This window comes from Centroberyx gerrardi, chromosome 20 (genome assembly GCF_048128805.1).
Source record: "Centroberyx gerrardi isolate f3 chromosome 20, fCenGer3.hap1.cur.20231027, whole genome shotgun sequence".
NCBI classification, from domain to species: domain Eukaryota; kingdom Metazoa; phylum Chordata; class Actinopteri; order Beryciformes; family Berycidae; genus Centroberyx; species Centroberyx gerrardi.
The window spans coordinates 16605569-16626461 of record NC_136016.1 but is presented as its reverse complement, the minus strand read 5'-3'; the positions used below and the strand labels follow the sequence as shown (position 1 = coordinate 16626461).

At 40.7% G+C, this 20893-nt stretch overlaps 2 protein-coding genes across 2 annotated transcripts; both read left to right on the top strand.

Moving 5' to 3' along the window:
- Nucleotides 1-625: 625 nt before the first annotated feature.
- Nucleotides 626-2644, top strand: vkorc1 (vitamin K epoxide reductase complex, subunit 1). Its single transcript, XM_071907340.2, has 3 exons — nt 626-919; nt 1383-1492; nt 1822-2644. The coding sequence occupies exons 1-3, from the start codon at nt 732-734 to the stop codon at nt 2031-2033; spliced, it is 510 nt and encodes a 169-aa protein (XP_071763441.2). The 5' UTR covers nt 626-731; the 3' UTR covers nt 2034-2644.
- Nucleotides 2645-6791: 4147 nt separating this feature from the next.
- On the top strand, nt 6792-20803 carry LOC139919094 (uncharacterized). The gene is made up of 27 exons (XM_078290934.1): nt 6792-6846; nt 7399-7419; nt 7650-7812; nt 8407-8675; nt 9669-9814; nt 9903-10176; nt 10674-10860; nt 11068-11336; nt 11690-11835; nt 11924-12155; nt 12574-12736; nt 12957-13219; nt 13444-13589; nt 13678-13909; nt 14328-14490; nt 14706-14968; nt 15331-15476; nt 15565-15877; nt 17185-17347; nt 17441-17703; nt 17957-18102; nt 18191-18530; nt 18631-18793; nt 19426-19694; nt 20063-20208; nt 20297-20528; nt 20772-20803. Exons 1-27 carry the CDS (start codon nt 6792-6794, stop codon nt 20801-20803), a joined length of 5205 nt encoding a protein of 1734 aa, XP_078147060.1.
- The last annotated feature ends 90 nt before the right edge of the window (nt 20804-20893 follow it).

Genomic DNA, 20893 nt, shown 5'->3' with positions numbered 1-20893 from the left:
AATAATGATAATAACGACAACAGTGATAATATTAATAACAATAATTATAATAATAATAATGCATGTAACAACAATCGAGCATATTGCGATTAGTGAAAGAAATAAAGCAAGAAAGAAAGAAAGCAAGAAAGAAAGAAAAAGAAAGATAGCATACAGCATCTTCGTTGCTGTCTGAGGCTCATTAGCCTATCAGGATTGAAGATATGTTCAGACGCGCAAATATGCTTTGTTAACTGCTCACATTACCAGATTTACAGCAACTTTTATTTACAACTTCTATATGCAGCCTGCAGAAATATGTGCAGAGCGAGCAGATGTGCATTGTTGGCCATCACCTGGGAACATTTACAGATGGGTGTCGCATAAGGGAATGTAGGAAAGCTGCAGTAGCATGGCATGAACAATGAGGGCTGTTGTTGCATTTTCCGTAAAAGCCAGACAGACCGAAGTCCACAGTAAACCCACAGTAAACCCACAGTAAACCCACAGTAAACCCACCTCTGGACAAACATCTGCTCTCGGCCGACCAATCACATGCAGTGTTAAAAAATGACTTCGACCAATCAAAAGTGAGAATCTGTGTTTTTAACACGTCGGGTTGACTTGCCGAATTTAGGGCAAGCTGTGTTGCAGGAAACCCCCATACCTTGATGTGAGAAACAAGCAGAAAACAGCTATTTTGTATACACACTTACTGCTCATCAGTCCATCTGAAAGTGTCGGAACATAACATGGCAGCGGCTGGTAATTATGGAATGCCGACGTGGGAGAGAAAAATGCGCATATTTCTGTGCGTTTTTGGTTTGATTTTGTCTGTGTATGCGCTTCATGTCGAGCTTTCCCGAGAGAGGAACCCAGAGTACAGGGCGATGTGCGACCTGGGGGAATCTGTGAGCTGCTCCAAGGTTTTTACCTCCAGGTAGGATCATTTATCTGTTTCACTGTGATTTATCAGCTCCTGTCTGCGCTGTAGGCTACACCTCACGTGCGTACTGTCAAATTAATAGCCTATTAACTTTGACTGCTTGTGTATTGAGAAAACAGTTTGCTTGTGCACTGAGAAATCAGCGCATCGCATTGCAGTTCCGCCCCCTTCATTGCCACGTGTTAAGAATCCTCTGGAAGCACTGGACATCGGCTACACATCAAAGCTATTTTGCATTATGGCTGTCAATCAAGTGGATATTCAGCTTTTGAAAGTAGCAAAAAAATTGCTTTTCATTTTCTCATATTGCACAATTACCTCTAGAAAAAGGCTAATGTCAAAAGGCCAAATTTAGGTTACACATAGACAGTTAGGCGTACACTCTGATTGCATATTATATACTGTATATATTTATCAAAATGGCTTAAATAACTGTTTTTCCTTTCCTTCCTGGCAGATGGGGACGTGGCTTTGGTTTGGTCCAGTTCTTTGTGGACCAAGATAGCGCTCTGAACCAGCCCAACAGTGTCCTGGGCATCATATTTTACACTCTGCAGCTGGGCCTTGGTTAGTCTGTCATTCTCTTCTGCAAATTACAGTGTTAACAGTGCAGTGCTGAATGTTTTTAGACAAAAATATACTGTTTTCAATCCAACATGGATCTGGTGAACCACAGACCTGCATTCCAGCCAAGTTCAAAGTTTTACAAATTGATTTAAAAAAAAAAAGTAGTACATAAAATCTGAATTAGAGAAAGATAAGTTTAAGTTGCATAACTACACAAATATCTCAATTTCTGCTCTACATTTTTTTTTTTCTAATCTCAGTCATATTTTACACGTATGTAGGATTTTGTATTGATAATTTGAACTCCCATGTGTCTCTCCTTCTCGCAGGACTGTCAGTCTGCAAGAGAGCAGCGTTGTTTCTGGTCTTCTCCTCCTGGGTGTCTGTGGCCGGCTCGCTCTATCTAGCAGCTATCCTCGCCTTTGTTCTGGGGGATTTCTGCATGGTCTGCGTGTCAACATACATTGTCAACTTTGCGTTGCTCTACACCAATCTGAAACGAAGGAGAGCGCTCGAAGGAGTAAAGGAAAAGTCTGGATAGAAAATGTGCCCTGTGGTGAATTTCAACACCTTCTTCTGTCTGCTGATCTGATGCCACTGGATGAGAAAAGCAAATACCCAGAATATTTCAATGTTCTTTCCACCTATCAAGACTTTTCAGAGAAGCAAAACTGGAGACGTTCTACCCTAAAGTGCATGACTCTGTTTTGTGCAACAAAATAGAAGAATTTCACTTTCACATCTCCCAAGATATAAAATGCAAAGTGATTTCTAGTAGAGAAACTTGCTAAAATTGCAGATTTTTGTATTTCATTGTACAATCATGATGCTGATTATCCATGTGTGCATTATTGAATACAACCTCTTGTCTGATGTGAAGGAGGCCTGGCTTGTGAGAAGTCAATATAAATCACAAACATGGATACAGTTCTTGACTAATTGGTAAAGCAAAACTGTTTATACCCTGCAGTTTCTCAGTCTCACCACTAGATGGAGCCAAATCCTCTCTTCATCATGTTGTAATGTGGTGACAGGTAACGGCATTTGACTAGTGTTGGTAGCTGATGATGCCCATTTAAACTGTGCATTAGGTGGCAGTGTGTATTTATTCACAAAATTTGAGTATTAAATACACTGTTAAATCAAAGTTCACTCAAATTGTATGTTGCAGTCAAACACATCAAAAGAAACACAAAAAATCTCCCATTCAAGCATACATAATTATTGACAAGTTCCTTATTGGCATTTTGATTCCTTTGCTTTTATTCTATTCAAATACTTGTAAATTTTAAAACTTAATCCATACATGCTGAAATTTTGTATATGTTTGAATCATTTCACCATGTCATCCTAGGCCATTTCTTAGTTAATCATCAGTTTATTTTTTTTTTAGCAACGTCACATCACTTTAGCAAGTCGGCCTACTCATCAGCTGACACCAGGCCAGGTGTTGGTATGTCTGACAAGCTGTATGACTTCTACTCTACGACCATAATCCACTTGGATTGCCATCAAAGTATCTGATCAATATCACATTGTCCCATTCTTTGTTCGATAAACTGTATCTCCCTATAACTATCTCTAACTCTATTTTATCAGAATTGACTCGGGAGAAAGAAGTACAGAGTTCAAGATGGGAGACAGTGTGAATGTCAGGCTGCTACACCCTCTAGTTAAATATAAAGCAAAAGATTAGACCTCAGTTGGCACTATTGGAAATATATTAATCAGACACAATTGACAAAAATAGGGCAAACATTTGCTTTTGTTGTTACTGCCTGACCCCAAACAAACAGGTGAAGTTTGTAAGTAGTAGGCATAGCTCTTACTATTTTATAAAAGTGCCTGTGTGGTCCTGTCAGCAGGCAGGTCCCAAAATACTGACATGAAATGAAAGAAAAGTTATTTGTTGATACTTCTAATAAATGGATGCCTTTGCATACAAGTAGTAGGCGTTTCACAAAAACAAGACGCCTTAGCCGAGGTGACGCACAGCCGACAGCCTTGAAAGAAGTTTTCAGCAGCTTTTGTCAGGCTTTTTCATAGCAGTTGACTAGCAGTGTGGATGGACATCACCTTGAAAGAAAACACACAAACGACTCGTCAAACCTGAATCCTTGACCATATTTAGTCTCCTTTCTGATGGTTATTCTCACTCTCTCTCCTCTCTCTCTTCCTCTTCCTCCTCCTTTCTTTGTCACATACTTATTTGGCCTCTCTGTGACTCTCTCTCCCTCTCTGTCACACACACACACAGGTTCCTTCCTTCTACGTTTCCACAAGATAGAACAAGTTCAGTATTGTCCTATATGACTCAAACAGTTACCACTTTTAAACACTCATATCATCGTGAGAAGACTGTGACTCCTATTTACCGAACATGATTAGAGGCGATGAATAACTAACTTAGAAAAGGAAACTTTGTGGGGGGAAATCCCTTTGATTTCAGCATGCTGTCCCTCCGCCTCGGACAGCTGGTCTGGTGTGAAACTGTGAACCTGAAAGCTGCATCTTCCAATGCTGCAAATAAAGCAGCAGTTCTGTAATGTGTCTGTATGCAACCTCTCTTGATGATGTGTGAATTGAACAACAGTTTACCAGATCTCCTTTGTTAAATTTGCATAAATCGTCCATAAAACTTTTTTTTACTGAAAACCTTATCAATAGTTTTGATTGGTAAAAGCAGGAAGAGTTCAGGAGAGTTCCTAGCAGAATATAGAAAAGCTACATTAATAACATTAATAAAAAAGTTTATTTGTTAATCCAGTCTCCACTCAGTCACTCTTGTAATTCACCTTGCTTCAGGTTCTTGAGTCTATTTTCACTTCTTTCAGTAGAAGTCAGGTCACAGTGTCTGTAGTGCAGATTTGTATCAGCCCAGTCCAATATAATAACGATATATCAGACCAGTGAAGTCAATGATCAGATATACAAGCAGCTAAACTTGTTCTTGGGGTCAGTGTGTCAGGCTCTCCATTTTGGACAAATATAATAATGAGAGGGAATCGTGGTTTGAGTATTGCTAGTTAATGAGATTGTAAGTATACAAATTAATTTCAAATGGCATTGTCATCACAGCAACAACTAATTTTCAGTTTCATGCTATGCCCAAAACTACGACTTAACTCCCCTTTACACGTCTGTTTGTCCATGCAGACGTCAGCAGGAAGCAGGAAAGCTTTATTCGGATGGCTGGCTGAGAAAACAGAGGTTGTTCTTTAACCTTTGTGCAAAAAGATGTTTTTCTACAAAGTCCAACCCTGGCCTGCTGCCAACTTTATATGCTGAGTAATATTGAAATGTGAAAGGGGAGGATTTGTCATAAAGTGCTACAAGTCCTCGTTATTTATTAATAATGAGTAATAAGAGATTTTATGTAAATATTAGTCAACCTTTGAATCTGTGAATTCCTTTGTGCTTATTATTTTCTTCTGAATAAAACCGAAACCAGAATGTGTGCATACTGTATATGCCACATAGATAGTTCCTATAAAGCAATATTCTTCTTGTTCTTCTTTTACTTATTATTAGTAGTAATAATAGTAGTAGTAGTTGTAGGAGTAGTAGTTGTTGTATAAATGCTATAAAAATAAAATTTACTTAAAAATATTTGAAAGTGCACGTATTTTAAGCTGTTTTAACATTTCAAAATTAAAAGATAAAAATGTGGCATGATACTGCGCCTATAGGGTGAACGTAACTCATAGTTCACTGAGAAATAATAAATAAGTGAACAGCATGTTGCGTTACGCTGAGTTGTTATGCAACTGCGTTTGAAAGCCTCTTTCTCCTCGCTGTCATAATGCATATTTGCCCGATAACAATACTTAGGACATGATGGATGAGCTGTAAAGGTTGCGGCCATCACATGGACTTCATGCACCTGTGTTCTGTTGTTCTTCGTCCTCAACCTGCAGCATGAGCTGTCATCAACACCCGCTCATCACTTCGGGTGAATTCCTTCCGTTTGTTGCGCTTTTTTATAAATTGAAAGACACATGCTTATCAGTGATGGAAGTGTTTCTGGGAATTTTTAAGCATGTCTGTGAATCACATACACATCAGACATGTTCCGTGACTTATCAGAGTGTGTGTGTGCAGAGAAAATACGCTGCAGTGTGTGTGTTACAGCACGTAAACCCTTCCCACACAACAAACTCCTCATGTTTGGTTACTGTTATCTTCGAACTAATCATGGCAAATCATGCCAGTGGTTTATGTTATGTTTTGTTCTTGACTTTTGGAAGATGTGCCACCTCTAATCATTTTTTGACATGTAATTACTTCTATTAAAATGACTTTTTACATGCAAGGAAGCCCTGCTCCTGTTCCTTCCAGTGGTTTATGTTATGAATTGATTCCAGATTATTCAGCTACACCTGAGATGACATCAGATGGTGTCCTCTATTTTAGATGATGACAAATATGGATGGATATATTTTTAAACAGTGATATAGTAGCCTAACTATCTAAGAGCCATGAGTAGCCTGAACATCACATCCTGTCTCGTCAGCACAAAAAACACCTAACACTTAACACCTAACACCTCATTATGTTATGTCACTGGCAAGATGCCAGTGACATAACCAGGGAGTGTTTAGTCTCTTAAAAATAGCAATTCTTCGAAATGCAGTAAGCTGGTGTGCTGAAAACATAATTGTTCAGCAAAGAATGACAACAGACGCTTTTGTCCTCTGGCACGTCTTGTAAAAATGTTCCACTTTTGACGATTTCTCAACCATGGGACATGTTTCTCACCCTTTCTCACACTTGGTTTGCAGAAGTCTCATGCGTGACTGGCTGGCCCATGCCTTTGATAGAGATATGGTTGACATGAAGCCCTGTCTCAATATTTATATTGCACTACAGCTCTATTGTCGGGTCCTGTTTAGACTGTGACAAAGGCATTACAGTGTCATTAGATTTGAGAAATGTATTGATGCAAATACCATTCATTATCAATAACAATTCATAATTGAGTGTATTTTCCCCCCAGATATTACTCACATACTTTGTTTTAATCCAGTCACATGTTTGTGCGGGTCACTGGGGTCACCAGACGTTTAACTCTTATCATTAAAGGACTGTGGTTTCTAAGCTGAATATGGAAACACATCACTGGAATGCCTCTCTCTTCCTGTTTCCCAAGAATATAATAATCAATACAGAGGGACCAGGAAATTGGTGAACTTTTTTGGTTGTTATGGGGGGTGTGTCATGGGAGGGGCACACGCCATGGCAGGTGACAGGTTGAACCTAGTATTTAAAGGGTGACAAACAAGCACTCTGCAGTCACACAATGGCTTTATGGAAGTGGGCCTGTGTATTGGCTCTGGTGAGCCTTTTAGTTGGAGGTAAGTCACCATCGGCAGAGTGGACTCACCGCTACAACTTTGTTTAGCTGTCGATGCCGGCAAATTAGTTGAATATTTTACACAAAAACACTAGATTTATCTAACTGACTACTGGTGTGTCCACTTTTGAGGCTTTTGTGTTTATGACTGTTACTGCTAATCAAGTGCGCATCATGTAAGTCAAATGCTGTGTGTTTCTGCTCAGGTACAGCTGGATGTTAAATGATGGGTTAGGGTTAGGGGATACTTGCAATACCTAATGTTATGAAATTGGTTCCATATCTACACTGTGTTACTAAAATCTTCAAGAAGTTTCACTGGATAAGTACATTTCATAAATGAAAGAAAATAAGAATTCCAAGATGAGGACTGCATGTGGAGGTTTTTTCCCATGTTTCCATTGCTAAAGCAAGCAAAGAACACACTACGGTGCTTTTGGAACATAATCAGCAAGTTTATTTTATTGTTCTTATGTGGTATTTACAGTACATGGCAATAGCCTGCACTGCTCAGATTAATATGGCTGACTCATTCATATTATTTCTTTCCCAGAATCACATTCTCAACTTGATGGTGAGTTCAAAATGATTCATTTCCCTATAAATCTGTATACTGCAATTATTTTCTTCATTTCATTAGGCTTTCCCTATGTTGTTAAAAAATAGAATTTGTTGACCTTGAGAAAAGCTGTACATAACATTTTAACTGCCATCCCTGTGACAACCTACCAAACCAAAACATATTTTGTATATGATTTAATTGTATGCATCTACACAGTCTGGCTTTACTGATCTCTTTTCCAGTGTGTGGCACCACTCCACTCAACAACAGGATAGTTGGAGGTGAGGATGCTCCAGCTGGAAGTTGGCCCTGGCAGGTTAGTCTGCAGATCTTTGGCGGCCATGTCTGTGGCGGGTCCCTCATCAACAGAGAGTGGGTTTTATCTGCTGCTCACTGCTTCTTCAGGTGGGTGAGACAGACCTCTGAGTAGCCTTTCTTAGTATTGAAATGAACTGGTCACAACTAGGGTTCGACCGATATGGGTTTTGAAGGCCAATACTGATATTTTTTATTTAGAGCAATCCTGACAAACGTGAAACGTGTCGTTTGCTGCTATGGTTTTATAGTCTACAACCACTAAGTAGTCTATTAACAGAAAGAGTTGATCTAATTCCTTCTGGTGTGTGATGAATTACTACTGATAGCTGATAACTGATAGCAACTGATTCATTCAAGAATTTTATTCTTGGCAGGGCGAAAATGCCTCATACTGATGAAATTCTTAAATGTGCCAAGAAAATAAAATTTCATTGCAGATTTTACAGACTGTTTTTATGTAGCTGTGGTGGAAGGAACCTCCATCATATCAGCAGTGGAGGACATGACTGGCCGATATCTGATATTTGATAAAATGGCAATATCAGCCCAATATATCGGTCTAACCCTACTGCCTGTGATAGAGCAAACAACACTGAGACATGTAATTCTAAAAAGTTGACATTTTTGAAAATGATGTGATTGCTCTGCAATTTTTTCCCCTTTATTTTATTCTACTTTCAGCTCAGACACAGGAGGTTGGAACATTGTGTTAGGTCGGCAAAACCAAGAGGGAAAAAACCCAAATGAAGAGTCCAGGACTGTTGCTGAGATAGTGTTACACCCGTTTTATGACAGTGACACCAGTGACAATGATATTGCTCTGCTCAGACTCTCCTCACCAGTCAAATTCACAGACTACATCAGACCAGTCTGTCTGGCAGCCAGTGGCAGTGTGTTCAACAATGGTACTGATAGCTGGGTCACTGGCTGGGGCCGAATCCAGGAGGGAGGTGAGGATTTTAACATGTTTATAAACCTAAATGTTTGTCTCTGCAAGCTGTTTTTAATGTATTTTTGAAAGCAATGGGAGCCTATGATTTCCGGGAAGCCAGGCAAGTCTGCAGTAAACAGACAGTAACAGCTTCTGAGTGGCAAATACATTTGAGGGATTAGACTTTTCATGGGCATTAATGGTCATAGGAAAAAAAAAACTAAAATTATCCTTTAAAGGAGAATACACAGAATTTTTGTTCTTTGAAAAATATTATTCCTATATCCTAAAGCAGTCATTCATTTCGATGTAATAGTTCAAACAAAATATATGAAGTCAGTAAGTCTGTCTCCAATTATTCGTTAATAGAGCAGTTCCAGGTAGTTCATTGATGTTGGGTTACACATTATCAGGGTGTGTGTGTGTGTGTGGGGGGGGGGGGGGGGGGTACTACACTTTGAATACACATAATTTCATCATTAAAAAACATAATGGTGGAAAATGGTTGATATGATTATATTGACCAATTATCAACGGTAAACTGAAGCAAATGGTCTGTTTTACTTAATAAGCTATTTAATAATGAAGGTAGAATAATCAAAAAGTAACAAAAAAGTAATTATGCTACTGAGTTTGGGTATTAGAGGATTATGTGAATGATTACAAAGTTAATGGGGCAGAAAGTAATCCTTGGGGAGTGTCTTGTGTTTGTTCACAAAGCACAGGACAGAAAGTGACTTTTGAAAGCGCCTGGCAAAGTAATCATTGAGTCATTGGTATCGATCAACAATGTGTGCAATGTAGCAGTTAAAATCTTACTTATTGCCCTTTTCAGCAAATAATCACAGTTTTATAATGAATTATATTTAAAATGAAACCTGCTCAATCATCCACATTATAGTTCTGTTTCTCTGATTTCCAGAAACTCACTACTTTCAATGCAGTCAGAACCAACACACTGAATACTGTATATTATATTACAATATTCTCTTCTAATGATCTCGCTCCTCAGTGCCCCTCCCCTCCCCTCAAGCTCTACAAGAAGTGGAGGTGCCAGTTCTGGGCAACAGACAGTGTAACTGTCTCAATGGAGTCGGCACAATCACAGACAACATGATCTGTGCTGGTGTTCTGGCAGGAGGCAAGGACTCGTGTCAGGTAGGCTGCTGTATGGAATTTGTCAGCTGTTGACAAATGTGATGAGGATTTGATGAAATTCTTAGATGCACGCTCTCCATCTCCTCAGGGTGACTCAGGAGGTCCAATGGTGAACCAGCAGGACTCTGTCTGGGTCCAGTCTGGAGTTGTTAGTTTTGGTTTTGGCTGTGCTCGGCCCAATCTGCCAGGAGTCTACTCCAGAGTGTCCCGTTACCAGTCCTGGATCAACTCCCACATCAGCACTGACAAGCCAGGCTTTGTCCAGTTTACCTCCAGTGGGCTTGATGCTGACAGCAGCTACACCTGTCCTGGTCTGCCAGGTCCTGTTACTGCAGGACCAGTCATTACAACTGCAACCACAGATCCACCATCTACTGTTTCAAGTGCTGAAAGTAAGTATCCTACTGAAGCCATTCTGTTTCAAATATACAATATATTCCTTTACCACTTTCATACACAATTGGTGAATAATCTGCAAATATTTAAAAACATTTATGAGTGCTCCAGTTATCAAAGCTCTTCATCTGTTAGAGCTTCTGTTGTTTCCAACCTAGATGGATCGCTCAAACTGGCAACAAGTTCTTAATGAATGGTTCATCAACCAATTTGCAGTCAGACGTGTTGCTTGAACAATACTGATTAATGACAAATTTACAATGAATATGCATTATAACTGCTATTAAGGCTCTATTTAGTTGCATTAGTTTCTGTAAATATTGAGTAGGAATCAGCACTATGAATAGTAGTTCATGAAAAATCTACAATGAATATGCATAATACCGGCTGTCAAGGCTCTATGTGGTTTCAGTACTTTCTGTAAATATTGAGTAGGAATCAGCACTATGAATTTCATATGCACTTACCAGATCACTGTTGTCTGTAGTGTGTGGCACCACTCCACTCAACAACAGGATAGTTGGAGGTGAGGATGCTCCAGCTGGAAGTTGGCCCTGGCAAGTTAGTCTGCAGAGCTTTGGCGGCCATGTTTGTGGTGGTTCCCTCATCAACAGAGAGTGGGTGATGTCTGCTGCTCACTGCTTCTTCAGGTAGGTGACTACATAGTGTTTCTACAAAATTCATTGACCTGTTATGAACAAGAAAGAAGTTTACTTCTCTTCAGTTTTGAGTGGAAAAGATTATTTTAAACAAATGTTCCCTTTTAAAACACATAATCCAAGAATCATCAAAAAAAAGGATCTCAAATATGCTGTCTTTTGATCACCAATGTTTTTTTTTTTACAATTTTCCTGCAGTTCAAGTACGTCTGGCTGGCAGGTTTCCCTGGGTCGTCAGAACCTACAAGGCAAAAACCCAAATGAAGTGTCCAGAACTGTTGCTGAAATCATTTTGCATCCGAGCTATGACAGTGACGCCAGTGACAACGACATTGCTCTGCTCAGACTCTCCTCACCAGTCAAATTCACAGACTACATCAGACCGGTCTGTCTGGCAGCCAGTGGCAGTGTGTTCAACAATGGTACTGATAGCTGGGTCACTGGCTGGGGCCGAATCCAGGAGGGAGGTGAGGAACATTGTGATTTATGGCATTTTATTAGGATCACTACCTATGAACTGATGATACAGTAGAACTTTGTTTATTTGAATATTTCACAAATGGAAGTCATTAGAGAGACATTTGCTTCAAAACTTAAAGAACTGGAACAAAGCACCTACAATGAGCAAACACATGCATTCTCCATCTGTGACCCTAATCTGAAATTGCAATTGCTTGTAATTATGTATCAACTAGTAGGCTACTTAATAAAATTCAAGATAAGACTTAGCCTATAGATTTTTTCATTTCTGGGTCTTTTAGGTCATTTTACCTCTTCAGTTGAATAGTCTTGTTCATTTGTCAGTATTTGTTGTTTTCAGTGCCACTTCCCTTCCCTGAAACTCTACAAGAAGTGGAGGTGCCAGTTCTGGGCAACAGACAGTGTAACTGTCTCAATGGAGTCGGCACAATCACAGACAACATGATCTGTGCTGGTGTTCTGGCAGGAGGCAAGGACTCGTGTCAGGTAGGCTGCTGTATGGAATTTGTCAGCTGTTGACAAATGTGATGAGGATTTGATGAGATTCTTAGATGCACGCTCTCCATCTCCTCAGGGTGACTCAGGAGGTCCAATGGTGAACCAGCAGGACTCTGTCTGGGTCCAGTCTGGAGTTGTTAGTTTTGGTTTTGGCTGTGCTCGGCCCAATCTGCCAGGAGTCTACTCCAGAGTGTCCCGTTACCAGTCCTGGATCAACTCCCACATCAGCACTGACAAGCCAGGCTTTGTCCAGTTTACCTCCAGTGGGCTTGATGCTGACAGCAGCTACACCTGTCCTGGTCTGCCAGGTCCTGTTACTGCAGGACCAGTCATTACAACTGCAACCACAGATCCACCATCTACTGTTTCAAGTGCTGAAAGTAAGTATCCTACTGAAGCCATTCTGTTTCAAATATACAATATATTCCTTTACCACTTTCATACACAGTTGGTGAATACTCTATCACATCTTCATGTTTTGGAGCTTCTGTTGTTTCCAACCTAGATGGATCGCTCAAACTGGCAACAAGTTCTTAATCAATGGTTCATTAACCAATTTGCAGTCAGATGTGTTGCTTGAACAATAGTGATTAATGAAAAATGTACAATGAATAGGCATTAAAATGCTGTCAAGGCTCTATTTAGTTGCATTAGTTTCTGTAAATATTGAGTAGGAATCAGCACTATGAATTTCATATGTACTTACCAGATCACTGTTGTCTGTAGTGTGTGGCACCACTCCACTCAACAACAGGATAGTTGGAGGTGAGGATGCTCCAGCTGGAAGTTGGCCCTGGCAGGTTAGTCTGCAGAGCTTTGGCGGCCATGTTTGTGGTGGTTCCCTCATCAACAGAGAGTGGGTGATGTCTGCTGCTCACTGCTTCTTCAGGTAGGTGACTACATAGTGTTTCTACAAGATTCACTGACCTGTTATGAACAAGAAAGAAGTTTACTTCTCTTCAGTTTTGAGTGGAAAAAATAATTTTAAACAAATGTTCCCTTTTAAAAGACATAATCCAAGAATCATAAAAAAAAAAAGGATCTCAAGTATGCTGTCTTTTGATCACCAATGTTTTTTTGTTTTTTTTACAATTTTCCTGCAGTTCAAGTACGTCTGGCTGGCAGGTTTCCCTGGGTCGTCAGAACCTACAAGGCAAAAACCCAAATGAAGTGTCCAGAACTGTTGCTGAAATCATTTTGCATCCGAGCTATGACAGTGACGCCAGTGACAACGACATCGCTCTGCTCAGACTCTCCTCACCAGTCAGATTCACAGACTACATCAGACCGGTCTGTCTGGCAGCCAGTGGCAGTGTGTTCAACAATGGTACTGATAGCTGGGTCACTGGCTGGGGCCGAATCCAGGAGGGAGGTGAGGAACATTGTGATTTATGGCATTTTATTAGGATCACTACCTATGAACTGATGATACAGTAGAACTTTGTTTATTTGAATATTTCACAAATGGAAGTCATTAGAGAGACATTTGCTTCAAAAGTTAAAGAACTGGAACAAAGCACATAAAACGAGCAAACACATGCATTCTCTGTGATAGTTGAAAAGTCTTGTTCATTTGTCAGTATTTGTTGTTTTCAGTGCCACTTCCCTTCCCTGAAACTCTACAAGAAGTGGAGGTGCCAGTTCTGGGCAACAGACAGTGTAACTGTCTCAATGGAGTCGGCACAATCACAGACAACATGATCTGTGCTGGTGTTCTGGCAGGAGGCAAGGACTCGTGTCAGGTAGGCTGCTGTATGGAATTTGTCAGCTGTTGACAAATGTGATGAGGATTTGATGAGATTCTTAGATGCACGCTCTCCATCTCCTCAGGGTGACTCAGGAGGTCCAATGGTGAACCAGCAGGACTCTGTCTGGGTCCAGTCTGGAGTTGTTAGTTTTGGTTTTGGCTGTGCTCGGCCCAATCTGCCAGGAGTCTACTCCAGAGTGTCCCGTTACCAGTCCTGGATCAACTCCCACATCAGCACTGACAAGCCAGGCTTTGTCCAGTTTACCTCCAGTGGGCTTGATGCTGACAGCAGCTACACCTGTCCTGGTCTGCCAGGTCCTGTTACTGCAGGACCAGTCATTACAACTGCAACCACAGATCCACCATCTACTGTTTCAAGTGCTGAATGTAAGTATCCTACTCAAGCCATTCTGTTTCAAATATACTGTATATTCCTTTACCACTTTCATACACAGTTGGTGAATAATCTATCACATCTTCATGTTTTGGAGCTTCTGTTGTTTCCAACCTAGATGGATCGCTCAAACTGGCAACAAGTTCTTAATCAATGGTTCATCAACCAATTTGCAGTCAGATGTGTTGCTTGAACAATAGTGATTAATGAAAAATGTACAATGAATAGGCATTAAAATGCTGTCAAGGCTCTATTTAGTTGCAGTACTTTCTGTAAATATTGAGTAGGAATCAGCACTATGAATTTCATATGCACTTACCAGATCACTGTTGTCTGTAGTGTGTGGCACCACTCCACTCAACAACAGGATAGTTGGAGGTGAGGATGCTCCAGCTGGAAGTTGGCCCTGGCAGGTTAGTCTGCAGAGCTTTGGCGGCCATGTTTGTGGTGGTTCCCTCATCAACAGAGAGTGGGTGATGTCTGCTGCTCACTGCTTCTTCAGGTAGGTGACTACATAGTGTTTCTACAAGATTCACTGACCTGTTATGAACAAGAAAGAAGTTTACTTCTCTTCAGTTTTGAGTGGAAAAGATTATTTTAAACAAATGTTCCCTTTTAAAACACATAATCCAAGAATCATCAAAAAAAAAAAGGATCTCAAATATGCTGTCTTTTGATCACCAATGTTTTTTTTTTACAATTTTCCTGCAGTTCAAGTACGTCTGGCTGGCAGGTTTCCCTGGGTCGTCAGAACCTACAAGGCAAAAACCCAAATGAAGTGTCCAGAACTGTTGCTGAAATCATTTTGCATCCGAGCTATGACAGTGACGCCAGTGACAACGACATTGCTCTGCTCAGACTCTCCTCACCAGTCAAATTCACAGACTACATCAGACCGGTCTGTCTGGCAGCCAGTGGCAGTGTGTTCAACAATGGTACTGATAGCTGGGTCACTGGCTGGGGCCGAATCCAGGAGGGAGGTGAGGAACATTGTGATTTATGGCAATTTATTAGAGCTATGGCTCTGATGATCACTACCTATGCACTGATGATACAGTAGAATCTTGTTTATTCAAATAGCCTATTTCACAAATGGAAGTCATTAGAGAGACATTTGCTTCAAGAGTTAAAGAACTGGAACAAAGCACATAAAACGAGTAAACACATGCATTCTCCATCTGTGACCCTAATCTGCAATTGCAATTGCTTGTAATTACATATCAATTAGTACTTAATAAAATTCAAGATAAGACTATAGATTTTTTCATTTCTGGGTCTTTTAGGTCATTTTACCTCTTCAGTTGAATAGTCTTGTTCATTTGTCAGTATTTGTTGTTTTCAGTGCCACTTCCCTTCCCTGAAACTCTACAAGAAGTGGAGGTGCCAGTTCTGGGCAACAGACAGTGTAACTGTCTCAATGGAGTCGGCACAATCACAGACAACATGATCTGTGCTGGTGTTCTGGCAGGAGGCAAGGACTCGTGTCAGGTAGGCTGCTTCATTTGATTTGTCAGTTTTCAGAAAGAGTGATAAAGGTTTGATGAAATTATTAGACGCACCCTCTCCATCTCCTCAGGGTGACTCAGGAGGTCCAATGGTGAACCAGCAGGACTCTGTCTGGGTCCAGTCTGGAGTTGTTAGTTTTGGTTTTGGCTGTGCTCAGCCCAATCTGCCAGGAGTCTACTCCAGAGTGTCCCGTTACCAGTCCTGGATCAACTCCCACATCAGCACTGACAAGCCAGGCTTTGTCCAGTTTACCTCCGGTGGGCTTGATGCTGACAGCAGCTACACCTGTCCTGGTCTGCCAGCTCCACCTAACACAGAGCCTCCAACATGTATATGCCCTTCTACAACCCCAACACCTGACATGCCAGCAACAAGTGCAGAGGGTAAGTGGAACTTTTGTTTCATATTTGATGCCTAAAACATTTTCAATTCAATGTGTTTCTAATATCACTGGGTGCATAAATGTAAATTTTTATTAGATTTGTTGTTTCAAGCTAAAGTCACAAGTAATCCTACTACATTATTTGACAAGACATATGTAACCCCTACATGATTATATTTGGATATATGATGTACATTTTATATTTACATTTTATGCATTTAGCTCATGGTCTTATCCAGAACAAGAAGACAATATTTAAATTCCAAGATCATCAAAATTACAGGCAACCAACAGTAGAGTGCAAGGGTCAGGGCATTAGTGCTCTAACAGTATTCCTGTGACTACAGAATGAATAAAGGAGATAGGTAGAAGAGATTTTTAAAAATGGAATAACTGGGATAAGGACCAACAGTGCTACAATCTATAGACCAGGGCTATTCAACCATGTCCCACAGGGGCAGAGTGTATGCAGGTTTTCATTCCAACTACAGACTGCACCAGGTGATTTCACTGATTAATCCCTCCTCTAGTTGAGCTAATCAATCACCTGGTGTAGTCTTTGGTTGGAATGAAAACCTGCATACTTTCAGCTTTCCATGGCACACGATTGTATAGCTCTGCTATAGACCATAGATCATTATATCCCCTCATTGCTGCTTTCAATAAGCAACATACAAGTTTTTCAACTATGACTCCCAAAATGAACTCAATAAGAACAGATCAACACTCATTTACATAGTATACATTGTCACATCTAATTTAACAGCAATGCAATGCAATGTATGTTTATGATAAAATCCTGCCGTACATGGAGCATCATGAAAATACACATTGCCGCTGAAACAGACTACATGTGATTCCTCTTGTGAAGTATGTTGTTACGACAATGTATCATCAAGATGAGCCAACAGTGACTTCAGCAATAAACAAAGAGGGGCTATGTTAGGCATTACCTGAAATGGAGGTGGCATTCCATTTTAATAAAAAAGAACACAAATTCTATATGTATGTTTCATTTTTAACCAATAATGATTAAACAGTAGTAGGTAAATATTATTCCTCTGCCAAGCAATATAGGTCTAGTAGTGGTATGAGTGGTGATGCCTGGTTATCTATACTAATAGTTGTGGAGTCACAGGCGTGCTTTTATTGGGGTATTTTACAACGGCTTCAAATGTGATTCAGCCAATCAAAATAGAGGACTGGGACTTTCCATTTTCATAATTTGATGTAGCTGATGAATACAGCTGAGTCTATGCCATTTTATCTGTTCAGGCACATCAGTTTTTTTATTTACATCCCCTGTAGTGTGTGGCACCACTCCACTCAACAACAGAATAGTTGGAGGTGAGGATGCTCAAGCTGGAAGTTGGCCCTGGCAGGCTAGTCTTCACCTGTTTGGCGGCCATGTTTGTGGTGGTTCCCTCATCAACAGAGAGTGGGTGATGTCTGCTGCTCACTGCTTCTCCAGGTGGGTGACTGAATAGTGTTTCTGCATGTTTCTATGTGCTGTTATGGACAAGAAAGCATATTTCAAAATGTATTTATTCTCTTCTAGGTTGAGCACTAATGGTTGGAGGATTTTCTTGGGTCGCCAGAACCAGGAAGGATACAACCCTAACGAGGTGTTCAGAAAAGTGTCAGAAATTATTCTCCATCCAAGCTATGACAGAGACACCAATGACAATGATATTGCTCTGCTCAGACTCTCCTCACCAGTCAAATTCACAGACTACATCAGACCGGTCTGTCTGGCAGCCAGTGACAGTGTGTTCAACAATGGTACTGATAGCTGGGTCACTGGCTGGGGCCGAATCCAGGAGGGAGGTGAGTGTCATGATCTATTGTAGCTTGATTCCTTTTTTATAGCGGCTGAAATATTACACAGACTTGTCATAATCTGTTATACTGCAGTCCTGCTACTACAGTAGTACAGTAGTGAAAGTAATTTTAATAGTAATCTTATAGTAATTGTTGTTTGTAAGCACTTTTCTCATCACTCAGATTTGATGGCTATCTTTTGGATTGAATAAAGAGTGTTAAGTAAGTAAATCATCGTCTCTTTTACCATCTACCTCAGTACCCCTTCCCTCCCCTGAAACTCTACAAGAAGTGGAGGTGCCAGTTCTGGGCAACAGACAGTGTAACTGTCTCAATGGAGTCGGCACAATCACAGACAACATGATCTGTGCTGGTGTTCTGGCAGGAGGCAAGGACTCGTGTCAGGTAGGCTGCTGTATGGAATTTGTCAGCTGTTGACAAATGTGATGAGGATTTGATGAAATTCTTAGATGCACGCTCTCCATCTCCTCAGGGTGACTCAGGAGGTCCAATGGTGAACCAGCAGGACTCTGTCTGGGTCCAGTCTGGAGTTGTTAGTTTTGGTTTTGGCTGTGCTCGACCCAATCTGCCGGGAGTCTACTCCAGAGTGTCCCGTTACCAGTCCTGGATCAACTCCCACATCAGCACTGACAAGCCAGGCTTTGTCCAGTTTACCTCCAGTGGGCTTGATGCTGACAGCAGCTACACCTGTCCTGGTCTGCCAGGTCCTGTTACTGCAGGACCAGCCATTACAACTACAACCACAGATCCATCATCTACAACCAAAGCACCAACTGTAGTTGCTCCGAGTGCGGAAGGTCAGTGTTTTGATTGTGGTTTATAGAATCATTCATTTGATTTAGACATACATTTCCAATAAGTGCTTCAAATATAAATGAGTCATATGATTCCAAGTTTTTATATCCCCTCAAGTATGTGGAACAACCCCCATCATCAATAAAATCGTTGGAGGTGAGGATGCTCCAGCTGGAAGTTGGCCCTGGCAGGCTAGTCTGCATAGATTCGGTGGCCATGTTTGTGGCGGTTCCCTGATCAACAGGGAGTGGGTGATGTCTGCTGCTCACTGCTTCTCCAGGTTTGTAATGAACTAATGATAACAGAAGTGTTATATCAGTGATCATATTTAAACACAATAGAAGAACGAGAGTGAAAGAAAGAAAGAAAGAAAGAAAGAAAGAAAGAAGGTGAAAGAAAGAAAGAAAGAAAGAAAGAAAGAAAGAAAGAAAGAAAGAAAGATAGAAAGAAAGAAAGAAATGGAAAAAAGAAGACTGAAGATCAGATTCCAGAAGAGCATGTAGTGCTACAATGTGAAAATAATTATAGACTTTATTTTTCAGGTTGTTATTCAGGCGTTTAGTTTTGGGCATACATGCAAACTACATTCAGGGAAGCCTGGACCAAAGAGGACAGGGAGGATAATCCGCACCAGTTTTTTGAAAAGTTTTAGTAGACTAAATAGCTGTACATTTTTGGGACATACCCTATTATCTGCAGTTTACTGAGCCTTGTCCTCCTCAATTTTTTCAGCAACCAGCCTTCACTGCTAATGTTTGTTGTTCACCTCTGTGCAAGATAGCTGGTTTAATTAGACTCACAAACAGTTGTCACGGTCTCATGACAATAGCTGTCACAAAGAATCAAATGCAAAACTGTTGATTTGTCTTTAACCTTTGTCTATTGTTCATGTTTTTCCTTTTCTTGAAATAGTACAAGCACATACGGTTGGAGAATTTTCTTGGGTAAACAGGACCAGGAGGGCAGTAACCCAAATGAAGTGTCCAGAACTGTTGCTGAAATCATTTTGCATCCGAGCTATGACAGTGACGCCAGTGACAACGACATCGCTCTGCTCAGACTCTCCTCACCAGTCAGATTCACAGACTACATCAGACCGGTCTGTCTGGCAGCCAGTGGCAGTGTGTTCAACAATGGTACTGATAGCTGGGTCACTGGCTGGGGCCGAATCCAGGAGGGAGGTGAGGAACATTGTGATTTATGGCATTTTATTAGGGCTATGGCTCTGATGATCACTACCTATGCACTGATGATACAACAGAACTTTGTTTATTTGAATATTTCACAAATGGAAGTCATTAGAGAGACATTTACTTCAAAACTTAAAGAACTGGAACAAAGCACATAAAATGAGCAAACACATGCATTCTCCATCTGTGACCCTAATCTGAAATTGCAATTGCTTGTAATTATGTATCAACTAGTAGGCTACTTAATAAAATTCAAGATAAGACTTAGCCTATAGATTTTTTCATTTCTGGGTCTTTTGCATCATTTTACCTCTTCAGTTGAATAGTCTTGCTCATTTGTCAGTATTTGTTGTTTTCAGTGCCACTTCCCTTCCCTGAAACTCTACAAGAAGTGGAGGTGCCAGTTCTGGGCAACAGACAGTGTAACTGTCTCAATGGAGTCGGCACAATCACAGACAACATGATCTGTGCTGGTGTTCTGGCAGGAGGCAAGGACTCGTGTCAGGTAGGCTGCTGTATGGAATTTGTCAGCTGTTGACAAATGTGATGAGGATTTGATGAAATTCTTAGATGCACGCTCTCCATCTCCTCAGGGTGACTCAGGAGGTCCAATGGTGAACCAGCAGGACTCTGTCTGGGTCCAGTCTGGAGTTGTTAGTTTTGGTTTTGGCTGTGCTCGGCCCAATCTGCCAGGAGTCTACTCCAGAGTGTCCCGTTACCAGTCCTGGATCAACTCCCACATCAGGACTGACAAGCCAGGCTTTGTCCAGTTTACCTCCAGTGGGCTTGATGCTGACAGCAGCTACACCTGTCCTGGTCTGCCAGGTCCTGTTACTGCAGGACCAGTCATTACAACTGCAACCACAGATCTACCATCTACTGTTTCAAGTGCTGAATGTAAATACCTTACTGACGCCATTCTATTTCAAATATATATCGTTTTTCCACTTTCATAGACAGTTGATGGATCTTCTACATATATTTCAAAACATGAGTGCCCCAGCTATCACAGCTCTTCATATTTTTGATCTTTAAAATTGTGTAGTGTTCCATTATTTTCCAACCTAGATGGATCGCTTAAACTGGCAACAAGTTCTTAATCAATGGTTCATCAACCAATTTGCAGCCAGATGTGTTGTTTGAGCAATACTGATTAATGACTTGTTTACTGTAAATATGTATTATAATTG